This window comes from Leptinotarsa decemlineata, unplaced genomic scaffold (assembly GCF_025532065.1).
Source record: "Leptinotarsa decemlineata unplaced genomic scaffold, Ldec_3_MD MMD2_tig00001019_RagTag_RagTag, whole genome shotgun sequence".
NCBI lineage: Eukaryota > Metazoa > Arthropoda > Insecta > Coleoptera > Chrysomelidae > Leptinotarsa > Leptinotarsa decemlineata.
In genome coordinates, this window is record NW_027412557.1 from 3,328,147 (window position 1) to 3,348,649 (window position 20,503).

At 35.9% G+C, this 20,503-nt stretch overlaps 1 protein-coding gene across 4 annotated transcripts in view; it reads right to left on the reverse strand.

The window, feature by feature from the left end:
* LOC111512523 (para-nitrobenzyl esterase) overlaps positions 1–20,503 on the reverse strand; it is a 106,295-nt gene that overhangs the window by 79,274 nt on the left and 6,518 nt on the right. For 2 of the 4 annotated variants that reach the window (XM_074175338.1, XM_074175335.1), the window contains exons 1-3: positions 7,871–8,003; positions 7,729–7,786; positions 5,662–5,799 (exon numbers count right to left, since the gene is read on the reverse strand). In XM_074175338.1, the coding sequence (XP_074031439.1) occupies positions 5,662–5,799; positions 7,729–7,785 (195 nt within the window). In that variant the 5' untranslated portion in view covers position 7,786; positions 7,871–8,003. Of the gene's footprint in view, positions 1–5,661; positions 5,800–7,728; positions 7,787–7,870; positions 8,004–12,456; positions 12,544–20,503 lie in introns of those variants that run through there. The other 2 variants (XM_074175337.1, XM_074175336.1) reach the window with 2 other exon arrangements.

The window sequence follows — 20,503 nt, forward strand, 5'->3', positions numbered from 1 at the left end:
CAATCTCATCTTCGATTTCTGCAGCCCTAAAGCCACCATCAGATGTAATCTTTTACAACGGTTAAAATGCTTGCCCTCAATAAAACTTGAAACGGATCCACTCTAGCATTTCGCTTTCAACCATGATGGTTCTTAAACTACAATTTTTTTTATTGTCAAAATTTTTAAATGTTATATGAACTACATAAAAAACATTAATTTCAATAAATGCAGTGATTAAGTAAATCATAAATTATTATTTTAATGTAAAACAGTTATCGTAATACATAGACATCTGGCCGGGTAGTATATCTCAGATTTTGTTATTTGTTGATGCTTGTACGCACTGAATACTTCTGCCCTATTATAAATTTCAAAAGTATAATGAAAAAATATATCAATGGCAGATTTTGTCAATTACTTTCAAAAATTATTGTTCAGCCATTACTATTTTCCATTCACAATAATAATATATTTTGAAATATCAAAACGGCAAATGTCGTCAAATGCATTTGAAATTACTAAAAAATCGATACCTGTCCTACCTGCGCACGCACCGCATCCATCACTTTGGGCTTAGTGAGGTCCCATATCATGTACAGGAGGTATAGGGGCCTCAATATACAAAAACCTAAGTCTGATCAAATTCATGCAGGTAGCCGCTCACTGGCTCTTAGACTATAACTTTGGAATATCTCTTTTCATCAGAAGCGATCTCTCCTGTCAACGAGAGGAAATGCTGGAACCTCAAAACTTTCATGTTATATGATTTAAAATAATATCACAGAAGATCACTCAATTCATATGCTGCCTTTATCGACCGCCAAGCGATACACAATATTCGACACTATTCTCTTTACTTGCAAACAACATTTACTTTCTGCAAATCAATCATCCCAGTGCCGAAATGTCCATATTCGGTGACTTCAATGTCCATAATAGCAAATGCCTCAAATTCTCGAATATCAACGACGAACAAGGTTGCGAAGCTGAGGCTTTTGCAATAAGCAGCGGACTTACTCAGATTATTAATGAACCAACCAGGATTCCTGACTGTGATGAAGAATATGCTGGTCTTCTGGATCTATACCTGACAACTAATCCAGAAATTTACACAGTCACCGTAAGATCTCCGTTGGGATCTTTTGATCCCAGACTCATTTTAGTGTTGAGTAAATCGCCGATAAATGTTGGGGAGCAATCAAAGCCGCGCAAAGTTTGGCATTACATATTTGCTGAGTGGGAGGATATTCAAGAAAATTTCCCCTGGCAAGATGTTTGTTTCAGCTCTAATGATCCATCAACTTGTGGTTCTGAAGTCACAGAAGTTATTCTATCATCCATGGATGCATATATTCCTTTTTCGATGACGGCAAACGGAGACGGCAAACCTGTCGTCTCCAAAAATATCGCCTACCGGCAGTGGCGCAGGAATTCCATTACCGAAAATCGAACTAGGTTTGTTAATGCTCGCAACAGCTGCAAACTTAGAATAAATGAAAGCAAATAACTTCACAATCAGAGAATTAGGGAAAAACTGTTTGCCAATCCCAACGGGTCTAGATCCTTCTGGTCGGTAGCTAAAGCTGTTAATCAAAACTTCACAAAATTCACAACTCTACTACGAACACAAGAGGGTGGTTCAATTGCAACACCAGCCATAGAAAAATCAAATCTACTAGCTGAACAATTCGCGTCCCACTCCACAGTCGATTTTTTGGGAAAGGCACCACCCACAATTCCCACACTAGAATACACAATGCCGGAAATAACTTCCTGACAACGTCTAGTCAGACGAATTTTGAAACAGCTCAATATCAACAAGGCAACTGATCCTGATGAAGTGCCTGACATCTTACTTAAAAAGTGAGCAAATGAACTCGCACCAGTATTTTGCAGAAAAATCTTGTAAATTGACCAGTCGCATTGCTATCAGTCATATCAAAAATCACAGAGAAAGCCGTAAATCACCATATCCCTTATTTTTCGGAAGGCTTCAACATCCTGAGCGATCATCAATATGGTTTTCGGAAACAAAGATCAACAGGCTACCTTCTATCGCATGTCACCCATATTTGGAGTAACTCAATCAAGAAACATGGAGAATCAAGAGCTGTTGCGCTGGATATATCTAATGCCTTTGATCGTGTGCGGCATGAGGCTTTGCTGGACAAACTTCGATGCTATGGCTTGTCGGATCATTTTTGTGTATGGCTCTCCAGCTTCCTGAAAGAACGTTCCCTGCAAGTGGCCATCGATACGTATATTTCAAAAATTTTTATCATCAACACTGGTGTTTCCCAGGGATCCATATTATCTCCAACCATCTTTTTATTGTATATCAATGACTTATTGGAAAACACCAAGAATCCAATATATTGCTTCGCTGACGACAAGCACACTTGTTTCGTCATTCCCTTTCGCTTCAGATACACATTTTCACCGACAGCAGGAGGTTGCATATCTTAATGAGGATCCAGAAGTGATTTCAAATGGGGGTGAAAGTAACCAGGTTCAGTTTAATGCCACCAAAAACCCAGGCATCGGTATTCTCCAAAAAGATGAATGACCCCGAACCGGATATAATAATGTCGCTTTCTGCTTCGATAAGTTTGTTGGGGGTTAATATGGACACCAATATATTTTGGCACAATATCGTCGCTGGAATTGCGAAGGCTGCTTCTCAAAAGCTTGAAACACTGTTCCGAACCAGAAAACTGTACACACCTCAGCAAATTTTGATGCTTTACCTGTCACGGAAAGTTTTCAAGTGATTTGACACATTTTATTCCACCAAGAGCGGTACATATCAAAATACGCGACGGACTGAGGCTAATCATCATTTTGAGGTTCAACTCAGGACAACTCGAACTGTTTGAGAACTCTTCCATTTGGAGAACTGCGTTTATATGGAATAAACTTCTTAAGAACGTTTTTTCAAATGAATTTGATCTCCAGCGATTCAATTCCAATGTGAATCGCTACTTTAGCACACACTACACTTTATGAGCGCCTTAAGGATTTTTCTGTAATGCTTGTGTTTTGTCCTTGAAAAAACAATCATCTCTTTCAAGGTTTCCACACAGTAGGTTCTGGTTAATGCATGCTGAAAAAGAACTACTTCCCGGACTAGTACCACACTGAACAGACATTTATGTAAGATACCTTACATGGGTTAGTTTTGCAGATGTTTGACGTTCATCCAGCAGTATGACCTCGCTAAAATGAATCGAGTAGATGAAGATTCATAGAAAACATGCTGTTTTAACCGATTAACGTTAGAAATTGAAGTGCCAACTCATCATTGTCAAGCTACGTCATTTGATTTGTACTCAGCACCTCTGTAGATGAAATGCTCAAATAGATTGTCTCCCCTTTACTTCTTTACCACTTCTTACCTCTTACCTTACCTCCACTTCGAAAGTTTTCGATGAAATATTTCACATGATATTCATTCAAAGTTTTTTCATAAACGCACCATTTTAAGGGTTGATGGTATATATGAATACCGTCGATTATTTTCTAAATTAAGATAGTTAGCGAAAAATGTTTTAGGGTTTTCAAAATCTATCACACTGATCAAAAAATAAGTATACAGGATCAGTCAGAAAGTCTCGAAGAAATAAAATTGCAGAACGAACACCCTGTATATTATGCCATATTTCAATTCTGCTCGAAATTCTGAACGAAGTTGATGAAGCACTAATTTCCTTAATTCAACATTTTTCAAAATATCTTATTTTGAAAATAACTTTCTAATAAATAATCTAAAAATGTTTTAGTCCATTAAGTTCTTTTGTCTAACAGTGATAATCTTGACAATACATGTCAAAAATACATCTAGTGTAAATAATTTTCGGGCAAAAATGTCACGTTTTTAACTGATACTGAGCGTATTAAATTTTAAATGATCATAGGAGACGGTGATAAAAGACGAAGTTGTGACCAAGTAGTTGACATTTTCAATGAATTGCATTCCAATTGGGAACCCATTTCAACCGTTTCAAAAACATTGCAGCGTTTTCATGAAACATTTGGTACAAGAATTGAGTAAAGACGATTTTGATTATACAAACGAGTTCTGTGAAGTTATTATGAATAAATCAAATGAAAATGTCAACTTTGTCAACCACATGTTGTTTTTCGACGAATCTCCATTTTTTTAAACGGGCACATAAATCGACATAGCGGTAGGTATTGGTCAGACCAAAATCCAATTAGATGGAGGAAGTTCACACTCAACGGTCATAAAAAGTGAATGTCTGGTGTGGCATTATTGGTGAACACGTCATAGGACCCTGTTTTATAAATGGAAATTAAACCTCTGAATTATATTTACTACTTTTACAACAGTGTATTATTCCAGAGCTTAGACGATTGTTGCCGAATAATAATAAACCCGGCAGAACAAATATGGTTTCAACAAGATGGGGTTCCTCCACATTTCAGACGTGTGGTACGGGCATATATAGATGAAACTTTTCCTGATAAATGAATTGGACGCAGGTGAGCAATTAAATGGCCAACTAGGTCTCGCGATATGACCCCACTTGACATTTTTATGGGGTCACGTAAAAAATGTAGTCTACAAAAATTAGCCGCCAAATATCGAAGAGTTGCAAGAAATAATAAGACATGAAATTCATTACTGTAAATACTTTGCGTACCTCATTAAATAGAATTCCAAAGAAATTATTTGTTGTTTATCAAAACTTGTTTTCTCTCTTTTTCTCCTGGCATAACCATTGTTTTCATAGAATTTCAAATATCCTGGACATTCATTAAAAAATACATTTTATCGTTCCATGCAGCTTTATCAATCCTGAACAATATTACTTTTTTATTTTCTGTAAAAAAATATATTTAAATTGTAATAAATATCCATAATTTCGAGCTTTTTCTTCAATTAATTTCAGGGCAATAAAAATGTATTATCAGAATTCGATATTTCAAAAACGGTTGAATCAATGTTGTTCAGAATTTCGAGCAGAATTGAAATATGAAATAATATATAGGTGTTCCATTAAAGAAAAAGCAACTTTCTTTCTTCAAGACTTTTTGACTGATCCTGTATACTCAACAATTTTTATTTATGTAACTCAACATTTTTTGTTAGCTATATTATTTTAAGGGATAATCACCGTTTCCTTACATATCAGCGACCTTGCATATCTACGAAATTTTTCAATGCCGTTGAATATTATCTCACCAAAAATGACGTCAACGGTTATCTAAAATGAATAAATCTAACTAAATACCACTTTGAATATGTAATGATTTTAAAAACTCAGAAAAAACATCATGTGAAAGTATTTTAATATTCTTCCGAAAAATGATGACTTAGAATTTGAGAACTTATTCAAATAGCATTTTGAACTTTTCTAAATTAAGGTACTTCATTCTCTAAGGTATTATTAGTGCATCTAATATGGTTATCGAAGATGCACTAACTTTTGACATTATTCAAATTTTGATTGTCCAATTGATAAATGAACCCATTGCAAACTCAGACCACTCTATATAATTACATGGATTCACAAATCGAAGACAAAAACTCAACAGGTGACACATCAAATACTGATCAAAATTTTAAAGGAGAATACTGAACAAAATTTTAATCAGTATGAACAGGGGACAGTTCATGATAAATCGACATTATTTTATAAATCACAATATAACTACCTTAAATCTGTTAGGGCCAATTGGTGGGACAGCGTAAGGAATTTCCTGAAATACGTAGTAGTCAATTCCGTTTTCACTTTTGAGAATATGACCAAGAATTTTTCCCTTTTTCCTCCATAATTTAACGACGATGTCTTCCTGAAAATCAAACGGCGAAAAATAACACAGACGCTTCTAAGAGATATAAAATATAATTATCACTATTTCATTTTGAGTATGAGATAATTTAAAGAAGCGTTATGGTTATAGGTTTCTTGAAATTTTTGAGTTATTGAATCAATTTCATTGAATAATTCCTTCCTTCACAAGTGCATATAATATTCTAATTTTGGAACTACTGTCAGTACAAAATTAATCCAGGAAAATGTTTTCGTTGTCGATTTTGAGAGCTTCATTCTTGATGTTCAAAAAGAAACTATTTTTTTCCATAATGTTTAAAATGTATTGATACAAACTTTCAACATTCAGCAGCAACATCGGCTCCTGTATCAATAGTGAAGATACATTGTCAATTCTCTACATGATCTTAGACTCTCTTGCTTCATGTACAGAATTGTCCTTTGCAAGCCGCGTCTTTTTTCTGGTGTAAAATGCTTGTGCTCAATGAGGTACGGTGCTTTCTACAAAAAATGTGTTGTCTTTCATTCCACTTCATCCATTTTCGATTTAGAGACTCGGTCAGTTCCAACAACATGTACTGATTGTGGAGCTAGAGAGAGTTTATTGTATTTTTTATTCAATGCTGTTCTTAGGAAAAGTCACCATTCTCACCGTCGTCTTCATTCCCTTCGAACTACTTTTGCAAGCTGAAGCTTTTCATTCCATCTATCAAAACACCGTCTATTGTTAAATGTCGACTCAACCTCACGGCAGTGTTCTCAAGACCGTTGATGACGCCATGTACTCCAATTTGTTCTACCTTTTATTTTTGTCCAAGGATTTTTTCTCAAAATGAGCTCCTCATTTGTGTAATTCTTTTTGAATTGCTGGTATTTGCTTTCAAGTCGGTTCTGGTATAATTACTTGTTTCAAATTTGAGTCTCCGTATCGCTTTTTCCATAGTTTCCCCCCCTTTATATTCATTTTGTCTGGTTTCTGAAATTTTTTGAAGTATTTAAGTGCTTTTAGATATAGGTCATATTCTTCTGAACATAATTTAGGTTGTCTGTAAATAATTTGATTTCTGTTATCTATTATCTCATATTTGCATTAAGCACGATGAACCCTCTCTTCTCCTTTTTTACTGCCTCCGTTATGAGCCCTATTTTCGTAAGGTTTTTTAAGGCACTCATTCAGAAAACTGATAATTCAATTCTGCATCCAATCCTTTGACATTACAACGATAAGCAATGTCAGATAGAAAGAAGTACTTTTGAGGTTTGTATTTAATTTCGAACTAGAAAGTGGAACTAGACAGATGAATTCACTTAATTGAGTGTTCAAACTGAGCACCAATAACTTGCATATAATAACAGAAACGAGCATTTATTTCCTCCCTTACATTCTGAAGAATATCAACTGTTATTATTAACAGCACCTGGTAATTTATTCCAGTAAGTTATCTAGAATAGTTGCCTGTGTGTCGTAGATTTTTAATTTCGAGCATCCACATAAAAAAGTCCGGTGGATTCAAATCGGATAATCTGAATGGCACTCATGTATAATTTCTCTTTCCATATGGATGAAAATGGATCCCCATTTCGTAGTGCACTGGCACTACGAAATGGGGATGAGTTCCATCTTGTTGTAAAACTACCCCATTTTGCAATACAGGTTTTATTTGGACGGCGTTGTCAATGATTCGTATAACTTGTAAGATTCTTCACCATTCAGGTTTACTTGCAAAAGAAATGGTTCTTCTATATAGTTACCCAAAATTCCAGGGCAAACACTGAGTTTTTGAACTACGGAATGGGAATTTGGCGTGTCATATTGAAATTTGAATCAGTCCATCGAAAATTTTTAGATTCACTCACCCGTTCAGATAAAAAGTACATTAATCCGAAAAACATGAGGTGTACAGCAAAGCTGCATCGCAGTTGACAAAATTCAACTATTTTAACTCACCTCTGCCATGGAATATCCTACGCAAATCAAAGAAAAAAGAGGCAACCATAGATTCATGCTGAAAAATAATTGCATTAAATTAATTTCAAATGATTCTCTCAGTGATCTTTTGAATAAGAGAAAAGGGCAATTCGGGACGAACCTATTCAGAAAATATCATCCGTTATAATGAAATGAAAAATAATAAGTGTTCAGTGTTCACGTATTAACTAAACTGGAAGAAAATATACTCTGCCATTGGTATATAGTTTTTCGTCTTTTATCTTTGAAATTCCCTCCTCTATAATTGAGAAACGTGAGATAAGATAATACAATAATAATACCTAGAAATATTTGAAGAAATTAAAAAAACAAATAATTTTTTTAACAAACCGCATTTATTCACACTCATTTCATGAAGTATCATCTAAAGAAATAACAAAATAGTCAAATAAAAATATATATGTATTCTCTTTCTCTGTGTCATTCATTAGTGTTCAGGTAACCATTAGAAAGGTAATATTTCTTAAATTCTTCACGTCTTTTCTGTAAGATTATTTATCCTTCTATATCAGCTAAGGCAAATACTGAACTTGGTACGGGTCTCAAGAAGACATCACTTTAAGTTACCGCGAACTTATTCTAAGCCCGGACACAAGTATATATATGCTAGAGGGCTAGTAGTTTCATTTTCATCGTAACCTTTGATGTTTGTATGTAACAGTTTTATATTTTACGGTACTCAAGAAAATAGTATCGTTGCAACTTACATTATTGTAGTGCTTTACCAAAACATTTCGTTAAAGTGATGTTTCTTTTAAGAAGCAGAGTGATTTGCCCAACTTTCATCTTTTCTGTATCTCACTATCATCATATAACTATCATCTCACTATCATCATAATCTTTGCCTCAGAAATACTCAATAAAATAGCTAGATGCTACGGAGACCATTGGCATAAGGCTTAAACTTTTCTGGAGAAAATATTTTCATTAGTCTTCAACGGTTCATCTGTAAAAACGCCTTTATGGGAATTATGTAAAGGAAGTGCAGCCCGAAAATTGTAGCTGTCTGTCAGAAAGGAATGTATTTACTCGGGTTGAATTTGAACAAGATGTAACCTCAGCGATGTAACCTTGCCTGGGGGCAAGAATAATCTTAAACTTTGACAGAACTAGCCAAGAAAACTGTCGGGAAAAATACTGCTACATTATACACCTCTTTTTCAGAGTAGTGAAGTGAAGTGCACTCCAGAGTAACTGTACCTACTCGATATGAAGTCTCGGAAAACCGAGTTGTTTTCCGAAACTTCATATAGATATTTGCATGTCGAAATTCGTTACAACAAGGAGGTAGTAGAACTAATGGTTTGGAATGTTTGGATGGATGATACTAGAAAAGTAATTTGTAGTCATGAAGAGTTCAGGTGCATCACATTAGATGATCCTCACATAACTTATTTAAGTTTTTCTAACTTTGAAATCCGCTGATAACGAATATCATTTACATATCAGTTACGCAAAAGTGGATTGCTTACAATTTCACAAAAAAAAAACTGACCGAAAAAGTTTAATTGCAAAGATGTGGGGACGGTAGGCAGTTGAGATCGCTATGTGGAACGGTGGTTCAATCTCGACGTACAGACTATTGATTTCCATTCCGTGCAAGAAATTGCAGGTTGAAAGTGAAATTTCAATAATCCCCAGCTCGCACAAGTTTCGACTTCTGAGAGTTGTCTTAGGGTGTCTTACTGAAAAACAGATTTTACTGGTCACATTTCACAATTGATGGGTTAGTGAATTCCACACATAAAAAAACTGTCATATTTGAAGCAGGTCCTATCCCTGCTACTGAAGTCGTCGGATGACTAGTAAGGGGTTATCTGAGTGTTGAGTATCATACGTTGAAAAAAGTAGACTTCATTAGCTTGCTTTTGAGGTCGATAACTGATTGGTAAAAAAACAGTTCAAACACCTTTTCACCTATTTGAAGAGGAAGTTAAACTTTTCTCCACACAAATATACGAATACATTTAATTATTCAATCGGAATGAACATATATATTTCGATCATAGTTGTGATCATCTTCAGTGTAATAAAAGCATGAACAAATTATACGTTAACAAAGACAAATGGAATCAAATACATCGTCTTATTCATGAATCTTTATAGTTTTTCTCGTTGCCATCAGCGTCCTTCAATACAAATTGAATTCCACAAACTACTTGTTTCGATGATGTTATTATTCTTTATACTGTGGGACATTTCTCCGAAATTTAAAAATTTACTTACTTATAAATAAGATGATATCTTTTATTCCATTTTTCTTTGCTACCCTTTGAATTTTTCATGCCTTTGTTACACTGAAAATGATCGAAACAAGTATGTTTTTCCGGTTGAATAATTAAGGGGATCTTATCACCCCTTCTTTGGAACATAGTTCTGGATACCCTGAATATTCACCTCAACAATGCAGATGACATAATTTTCATGCAAACCGGCAAATTTGTAAACACACTGTGCGATAGAGCGCAGGATGGGCTCAAACTAACAGAAACACTCACTGTAAGGAACACTCACTGTCGATCAATCTCAAGAAGACTGAGATGCTCCGAATCACCATGAAGAGAAGTTTATTGGGCTTAAAACCTCCCGAAATCTTCAAAAGCAAACTAAACTTCTCTGAAGAGGTGAAATACCTTGGTACTATTCTCGACAGGAAGCAAATATGGAATTCTCACCTACAGAGTAGAGCAAAAAGAGCATTTGTGGCTTATGAGCAATGTCGGAGGACAGTGGAACGCGCATGAGGTATTTCACCCCGTGTGGTCACCTGGATCTACACTGTATTAATAAGACATATGTTAACGTACGGAGCCATTGCATGGGGACCAAAAGTTCTATAAGCAACGGCCATACAAAAATTATATCCAATTATATCAAAAAATTATAACAAATACAGCGATTAGCTTGTTAAAACATCACAGAAGCCATGAGAACAACACCAACCGTGGCAATGAAATAAATTACTGGTCTGACTCTCTGTACCTGTACGTTGAGGAGCTTGCGTTAATGACCATGTTACGATTGCGCACGGCTGGTGTAAACCTCGAAGTAGAAATGGGTCAATTGAGGCTGAGCCTATGGCGAGAAGCACTCACTGCGCAACATCTGCTGCAAGCAACCAGTGATGCAATTGAACCCAGGTTTATGTTTAATAAACCCTACAAAATTCAAATAAAACAGAACACAGAGTCAGATGCAACAAATGCAATACGCACATATACAGACGGCTCAAAAACCAAAAATGGCTCAGGATGTTGAATTTACTTCAAATCACTAAGCCTAAGGATTAAGTGGGCAATGGGGAAAAATACCAGCATGGGCCAAACAGAACTGGCTGGTATCTCCCGGAAAGGAATTTCTGGCAAAAACATAACAATCTGCACTGACAGCAGACAAGCCCTATTAGCCTTGAACAGACAACGTATAACCTCAGGGCTAGTACTAGAGTGTCACCAAAATTTAGCCAAAGCCTCGGTAGATAATAACATCATTCTGAGGTGGGTTGAAGGGCACGGCAGGAGTAAGGGTAATCGCATTGTCGACTCATTAGCCAAGAAAACAGCTGGACTAAGAATTTTAGGACCCAATGGCACCTACGGTCTGATGACTTAGACAATTGCGATACTTGCAAAACGTTACACCCATGCTCAATCCCTAAAGAGATGGGATGACATCAAAAGATGCAATCTTGCCAAGATCACCCTGGACGACCCTGGGAAGCTGGCACCGAAGAAATATCTGGCGATAACAAGGAAAAATCTACGCTTACCAGTAGGATTTCCGACTGGCCACTGTCAACTAAGGAAACACCTCCATAAAATTGGGCTAGTGGACACATCTCTATGCATGATGTGTGAACAGGAAGATGAAACTATCAGGCATGTCCTATGCGAGTGTCCGGAGTTATTGCTAATAAGAGAATGTGTGTTCTGCGAGTCTTGGCCTACACCTGCCGATTTAAAGGAGGTGTCTCCAAATGACCTGTCAACCTTCCTGGAAAGGACAGGATGGACGATGACCTAGGAGGACAACTCCTCGGGAGGATGTACAATGGGGCCTACACTCACCCTCTCTAATCTTCAGATACAGGCAGATGATTTCTGTAAATCAGGCTGAATATTAGCCTGATGAAGTCATTTCGTACTTTCTGAAAAAGGCAATTTTAAGTGACCTAGTGTCTGTTACATGTTGATTTCGGTAGGTTTCATTAAAACTTTTACTATCAATGATACGTTGGAATAGTTCATTTTCAAGTTTATTTTTGAATATCGGTAGTGATAAATTTTCAAATATTTACTGTTTTTCTTTTCTGATTGATTCGGCCGTTACTTGATGAAGATCCATAGTAATTTCATAAACCACACCTCACGATTGAATGAATTATACATTGTTACAGCATGGTCTTTCATAGATAGTGCTGTTATGATTCAGAATTTCAAAATTATTAACAAATCCAAGGTTTCTTGGATGTATCTGATGTCTGGAAAGAAGTTTTTTCACCAAATAAATGTTGTTGTTTTTGTATCAGTTTTTGAATGAAACAAGCAAAATGCAATTCTCTTCTGTTTTGCATTTTCAACCAATTTAATTGATTGATTCCACACATGATCTCTCTAATTCAGGCTGAATATTAGTCTGATAAAGGCATTTTGTACTTTCTTAAAGGGGTAATTTTAAGTGACCTACTGTTTGAATACAGATGTTTCAGTATATCGTACGACTTTTGACTATACGGTAAGCTCATACTCCTACAGCTACTTCTCAACTCACAATAGGTAACTTCCCAACGTTTCAATACATTGCAAAATAGCATGGGCAACTCTCCTTATGAGAGATCCCATGCGATAAGCACATGAAAGCAGATAATGCAAGATAAGATTATGGCCTGTGATATTTCCAAAAAATCCACTTATAAATATTTAGATAGTGAAGCTGAATTTCTATAATTTGCATTTTCTGTGCTCTGACTCAAAAGCTTTCTCAGGTAAGTAGCAAGTGTCTATGTTTGAATAAAAATATAACTTTTAATATAATTGTAACAAACATTTTTTTTCCATTTTATCGTCGGCTGATTCAGGTGATTACATGTTGATTTTGGTAGGTTTCATTAAAACTTCTTCTATCAGTAATACATCGAGTTAGTTAATTTTTGTGTCAATGATGGTGGAATACGTTTCAGTAAACCCTTCATTTTATGATTCTAGATGGGTTTGTGCGAGACAGTTATGATTCCTGAACGCTAGATTATTTCTAAACATCGTGAATTGGTTTGTCACGTATCTTATTTACTATCACTTGCATTAGTATGAATTTTATGATTCGAAAAAATAATAATTATAATTACAATCATAATAATCATCTATCCAGACCATTCTGTCAAGATGATTGTTCTGATTATTGGACTCCTTGGTGGAATGATGCCCTCTCTATTCTCAAATCTTAAAATCATACCGGCTTGCCGCACTAAGGCAGAAATCTTAGCCGGACAGATGCAGAAGGCTGTCATTCTTGGCTCACTGCGCTTGCTCATGGCACATGATTCTCGGACCCAATGATCACAATGATAATGCTGACGCACCCTCACGAATATATCGGGGCTTCAGGGGATAGGGCCTGACCAGCGCATACTAGTAAAAAAAATAATAATAATAATAATATATGTGGTATAATACTCGTATAAATCAATTTCAGGACATTGGTAAAATAAAAACAAATGTTTATGTTCAGATCACTGTTGACGGTAGCCAAGCGGTTCGGAGTGGGTGATTTGTTCACTCACTCGAATTGACTGCCGTGTTGGTCGGTGGTTCAAGCCCTAGTCTGAACGATCGATCTTCACTTGATATCGTCCAACCCGTGTTAGGAAACACACGTTAAAAGGTAAGCCCTCGTTAATCCTTAGCTCGCACAAGTTTCAACTTATGAGGGTTGTCGTTCGTAGGGGTGCGACAGCTGGTTAACGGAAAAACAGATTTTAAACAGATTTTTTTTTTAACAGACTGATTTTTCATACATACACTGAATGCATTATACATTGTTACAGCATGGTATTTTATAGATAGTGCCGTTATGATTCGGTATTTCAAAATTATTAACAAATCCAAGGTTTTTTGGATGTATCTCATGTCTGGAAAGAATTTTTTTCACCAAGTAAATGTGATGTTGTTTTTGTATCAGTTTGTGAACGAAACAAGCAAAATGAAATCGTCTTCTGTTTTGCATTTTCAACAAATTCAATTGATCGATCTTACACATGATCTCTGTAATTCAGGCTGAATATTACTCTAATGAAGGCATTTTGTACTTTCTTAAAGGGGTAATTTTAAGTGACCTACTGAGATAGTGTCTGTTTGAATACAGATGTTTCAGTAAACCGTACGACTTTTGAATGAGAGTATTGACTTGATGAGCAATACTGAGATTGTATTCTATATGGAGTACTAACCATCATCTTTGGCTTTTCCAAAAATAATCGTAAATGATTTACTAGGATTTATATTCAGAAATGTTGCTGCGAAATCTGAACAAGATTTTTCATATCACTATCAAGCAACGTTTTCTGATCAATAAGATGATTTATTTTATCAAAGTAGTAGAAGTTAGTGTATATGGGATACGGGTTGCGGCAATCCATTCATGGGTGCATTGCAGCCCTATTCTGAGGCACTGGACGGCTTATGCTGTTCCGTGATCCTCGCCTGCTTCTGTACGGATCCAAGCGTTCGAGGTGTCGGGGCTCGCGGTCCTTCCGGGCTCTAGTATCCGAGTCTAGCCTTGGAGGGCACCAAGGCAGACGCTAGAGGTGTCGGAACCCGATTGGACGGAGCTACTAGTATCCGAGCTTAGGACCCCGGCTGGCCACTTCCGGGACCATATTCCCAACTGATTTGGCATGGCTGGCGGGGGCAGGTGTGCGACGCGAGCACTCTCTGGCGAAAGAAGAGCTTAGTTAACTTGTACGAACGTTCGGTCGAACGCTGCCGATGGTCCTGTCTCTTGGTTAGCCACACCAAGTAGATGTAAGGAAGCAATTTCGGGTTCGGTGAGCGGGAGGAAGCCCTGCGAAATCCTGTTGGTGTGGGGTGAGGGGCGGTACCCGCAAGGATTTCCCGAAAATCCACCCCTCCACGCCCGATCGCATCCAACGCCAGGGTGCGTCTGGGGGGCCTAACCGGCCCACCGGTGCGGTCGTAACTTTGACTCTCTTAATGGTATATGCATATGTGTGAATGTTGAAAAACTAGAATATTCAAGAAGGCAGATATGTAGATAAAAATGAGTAGCGGGCGAGAATTGAACCTTGCAGGGCTCTATGACGTACACTCATATTATCAGACTGACTACCGTTTGTCACAACACATTGCTTTCAATTAGTTAAAAAGAAACTGATAAGGTCACATGGCTCCACACTGAAACCAAAAAAAAACACAAGTTTAGTGCTCATAAGACTGTGATTCATGGTGTCGAAAGCCTTAATGTAGTCAAGATATAGGAAAAGACTGACTTTTTCATTATCGGTGACATCATATACTATTGTAAAACCGTAAGCTTTCAAAAATCTATAAATTTGCGAGTGTTAATATCAGCGTTATTTAAAATATCAGAATTAATATCTCCTGCAAGAATCAGTTCGTCAATAGTAGGTTGTATTGGAGGGATCGTATTTTCAAATGAAGTAACAAATTCATTTACATGAGTGTGAGGGGGTCTAAATATTCCAACAACTCCTATATTTTCACCATTCCATTCAAAACTCATCAGCAATTATTCAAAAGACGTGTTGGGATCGTTGATGCATATTGTTTTCATTTTATTGTAGATATATAGTATATAGCTCTTTCTCCAACTCCTCTACACAGACGATCCTTCCGTATCATTCCGTAACCCTGTATATCAACAAAATATTGTGAAATATTCGGTGAAAGCCATTTTTCTTTTATAACTATCATTTCAAAATTGTATTTTCTTATAAATTCTTTCAAATATTCTAACACAGCCAACAGCGATCTAACATTCAGAATTACGATTTTGAAATTCATAACTGAGAGTAACTCGAACAGAAATTAGAAAAAATACTATCAAATCGAAATAAAATAAAATCAAAGATATATAGAATCTTGAATTTATATGAATGTTTATATATTTGTGTAAAGATTAACACAAATTCCAACCATTCTGGAATTGGCCGCGATGGTAGTGCGCCCGACTCACGATCGGAAGGACATGGGTTTGACTCCCGCCTCGACCAGATATTTTTCTCTAGAGAATTTATCTGGTTGAAGCTGGGATGATTCTGCAACCGTGTTAGGAATCACACGTTGAAAAGTAAGACCTCCTTAGTCCTTAGCTCGCACAAGTTTCTCAACTTCTGAGAGTTGTCGTTCATATGGGGGCTCAGTTGATTAACGGAAAAACAGATTTTAAACAGATTATAGAAAGAAGACAATCATAATATGTGATAGAAAAAATAAAAAGAAGTTTTGAGTGTACCGACATAGCATAGGACATTAGATTATAGACCGGTTCACCACAATTATAAAAAAAAAGTTACCACTTTTCTTGTTCATCCGATTGGAGAGCTTCTTCCATCAGTTCACACGAATCGTTGAAGCTCGGTTTCACTATATTGTTGTTTATCTTAATACGAATCTTGTCGTCAATGTTCCATACATTTTTATAGCCATATTTATTTGCGGTCCGTATTGCGGTTTTATAATGGAAACGGGTAAAATCTTCTCTAAAAGTAATTTTGGAGCCTTTGAGTGTCTTCTTCATTCTGAAAATACTGCTTGCTTCGTTTGATAGGTGGCAAACTTCACCCAAACAACCTTATTAGATATTTTGAATGTGCTTTCAATGTCAGAGGTTATTGAATTCATTTATTGGTCAAAAACTCATGAAGTATTTCTTCCAGACCAGCATATTCTGGTGTACTCTTCAAGAAAATCAACTCTCTGATCTATATCTAGATTTTGTGTTATTGAGTATTTCATGAATTGTGCCAACTTTGTATCAATTTGATACAATTGGTTCTGTCATGGATTCAATTTTCCTGGATCACAGCTCGTTTTGAGACTGATGAAATTCGCTATAATCTGTTCAGAAATGAGAGAGACTACAGCAGTATATCCATATATACATATATATATATATATATATATATATATATATATATATATATATATATATATATATATATATATATATATATATATATATATATTACTGTCATAGTCTGCATTCAAATTATTTACTCTCAACGAATCGAATAAATGAATTTATACGACGAAAATACAATATTTATTCTTGAAAAATATCATTCATAACAAACAAAATAACAAATCAACTATGACAAATGTTCAATGTCCATAAGTAACGAAGACATTCTCCAATAAATAGGTATTTAGTTAAAGGGGATTGAAAAAACATTGTTTTTTCTAAGGCTAAATAGATATTCCTTTAAATTATACTGTCAACAGACACATCGCACCCATCAATAAGACCAAATCGGCTTTTTAGCGGGGTTATTCGTGATATTCTTCAGTTTACTTCGAGAGCGCGTTGAATAAACAGCTATACAACATGGAAGCTAGTTGTTCGGGAATCGTGAAGCGTCCGAAATTGTCACCATTAAATATAAATGAAAAAAACAATTGTTATGAATGTATATAATTCTTTAAGAATACAATATCCGCCCGAAATAAAAAATAAGGAGGAAGTAGTGCAAAAATGCGCGAGTATGACTGGTGTCAATAGATCGACAATTTTTAGAATTCTCAAGGAACTCAAGGAAAATAACAACTTTTTCGAGCCGAAAGTATCCACTGGTAGAAAGTGTTTGGTTATCGATGAAGAAGTGAAGAATTCTATTAGGAGAACAGTACACTCTTTTTACATAAAAAACGAAATATCTACATTAAATAAAGTTTTTTCATTTATTCGTGAAGACAGTTTTTTTCCTGATATTAGAAGAACTCGATTATAGATGATATTACATGAGCTGAATTTCACTTTTGGAAAGCAAGATAGAATTCCTTTTGAATCGACGATGTTAAAAGCGGAGCTCCTCAACTTGGCTAAACGTCATAAGTCAAAATTCGTCAAATATGTCACCGATGAGATGCCGAAGACTAAAGGAATGTCGGTTCTTCGGTTGCCGCCTTATCACTGTGAACTGAATCCAATAGAGTTGGTTTGGGCTCAAGTTAAAGAATCCATCGCAAGGAATAATAGGACCTTCAAGATGTGTGAAGTAAAGAAATACCTATACAGTGCTCTGGAAACAGACGACCAAAAAGCTTGAGAAAAATGTATCCACAAAACAATCAGAATCGAAGCAGTTGTCATCAATCCTAATGAAACTGATTCATCCAGTGAAGAATCACTCAACGCATCCCTGTAGACTTTTTTCGGATTGCTATTATCGCAATGTCTTATTCGAAGTAAGTAATTCCATTAAATCTATAAAATTGTTTCTGAATCAACTATAGAATCCAATAAGACATATGAATCTTCATTTCCAAATCAACAAAAATATATAAAGTGTATCTCTCAGTGCAGCCAAATTTTTCTACTTCCTGAAAATGTCATAGTCCAAGCCGAAACGACGAACAACGCAAAATTCTGAACACTGTTCAACTCGAAATCAGTTGTTCAAATTTCTAACCGCGGATATCTATTCTATTTGTATACTTATCTGGTGATGTTTCGAATACTTTATCCATCTTCATTATCATACCTACGATTAATTTGATATAATAATATCAATAATAATATCAAATTTATTTACATCAAAAGACGAATCATAACTACAAATCATAATGTTTTGATTGAAATAGGTTGGATAATGAAAATGGATAGAGTCTTTAAAACGTCACCAGATGATACATATTTCTTTTAATATGCAAAAATTTTTAAATTCAAGTTAATGACATATTTGATTTTTTTCCAGAAAGCTAATTTATTGAATGCAGTAACTTTTCCGTTTCTACATTTGTGTTTATTTGTAAATTCAATATCTTGATTATTTTATAGATCTGTAGAAGGTAACAATTCTAAATAATTAAAAACTATTTCAAATATAAATTGTCCTCCCCAAAATAAAATATTTAAACAAAATTGGTTTTCACCATATTTTAATTATCTCCTCATCATACATAATATATCAATAGAAAATTTAAATTAATACCCCCAGTCCGATGCCTATTAATATTATCTTAAACGTAATATCATAAAAAACATTCAGCGGTTCTTTTGGCGGTATTTTCGCATTCTTTGTCGTTGATTTCGCGTTCTTTGTCTACATCCCTATTTTAATGGCTCGTTAGCGGCGTCCTCAAGGGATATAGAAGGTAGACATATCTCAATGATTTTGTGGGTGAATTACAGTGCTATTTGCTTGAGAAGATTATGTTGCTTTCTTTGATGTAGCGACATGTTTGCATTCTTGAAATTCTTTCATTCTCAGACAATATTGATCGAACTATAACTGGTTAGGCACAGATCGCAACTATGGTACTCATAGACTGGTAGTGACAATTCCTGAGCGATCGAATGAGTGAGTCGTTTTGCGGATAACTGTGGATAACTGAGCTGAATAATTTAAAAGATATTTACGCATATGATAGAGTCCGATAGGCTGATGTCTTCGATGCATTCTTCACTTCGATATTCAGTTGATATGATTCTTTATAGATGTATTATTCGAGGAGACCGCTGGTAACTATTAAGTTGTCGCCATACATCTTAGAATTATGAATGACCTTGGAGATTACAAAATACATTCAAATATATTTCATTTTTAACCGACTGACGACCAGCATTGGTAATTATTGTAATTACCCATAATTATTTGAGAATATTCATTTCCGTTTATCTTGGAAAGTTCAAACATATCTAATTCGTATGAAAGGTAATTAACGAATGATCACTAAAAGGTGGCGTTTTTTCACTATTCTTTCGTTTCCACTAATATAGCAATGTTTCGATTTTGAAAGTAAATGAAGAAGTAATCAATTTCAATGAATAAGTAGAAGGATTATGAAGTTGACAGATTAGTAAGATTCGCCTGTCCAGAAGCACCTGATAACTTCTCACACTGGATTAGTGTCCATAGTTTCATCGACGGCGTTCGTGACACGGAGCTGCAGCAGTCTCTGAGAATGGCACGTCATAAATAAATTGAATGCTTATGCCCCAGAGTTCGAAGCTGCCAAAAATGCTTCTCGCCAATAATGAAAAGTTATAGTGAGGGCCATCAACTGATCAACCATGCTGCATCCCAAACTCCCAGGTATTTTATTTCTACGATAGAATGCAACAGTAACAGCTTAATTGTCGACGTATTTCTGAATGAACACCAGTGCCAGTTCACCGTCGATACTGGAGTGAGTGGTTTTTCAGGTCAGATAGTAAGACTACAGCTCTGCCGAACCCTAAAAACCTGATTCGGTCCCCAACGGGGCAGGCACAATGTATGTGCTCTGCTGTTTCCGAGTCTCTGCATATGATGATTCAAATGACAGTGACCTGTAAGAAGACCTGTTGGACATCGTAGTTCACCTACTGTAGTCCAACAACTGTTTGGTATCAGTCTTCGAAGGGTGAATAAACGTCTTGGAGTGAGCCAATCCTGGAAGATTATGCCAGAAGTCCAAAACTTCTCTTGCCATCCAGGTGTTCAATCTTTTAAAGCCTAAGGCGATGCCAATGACAGGTTCTGGTCTGATGAAGC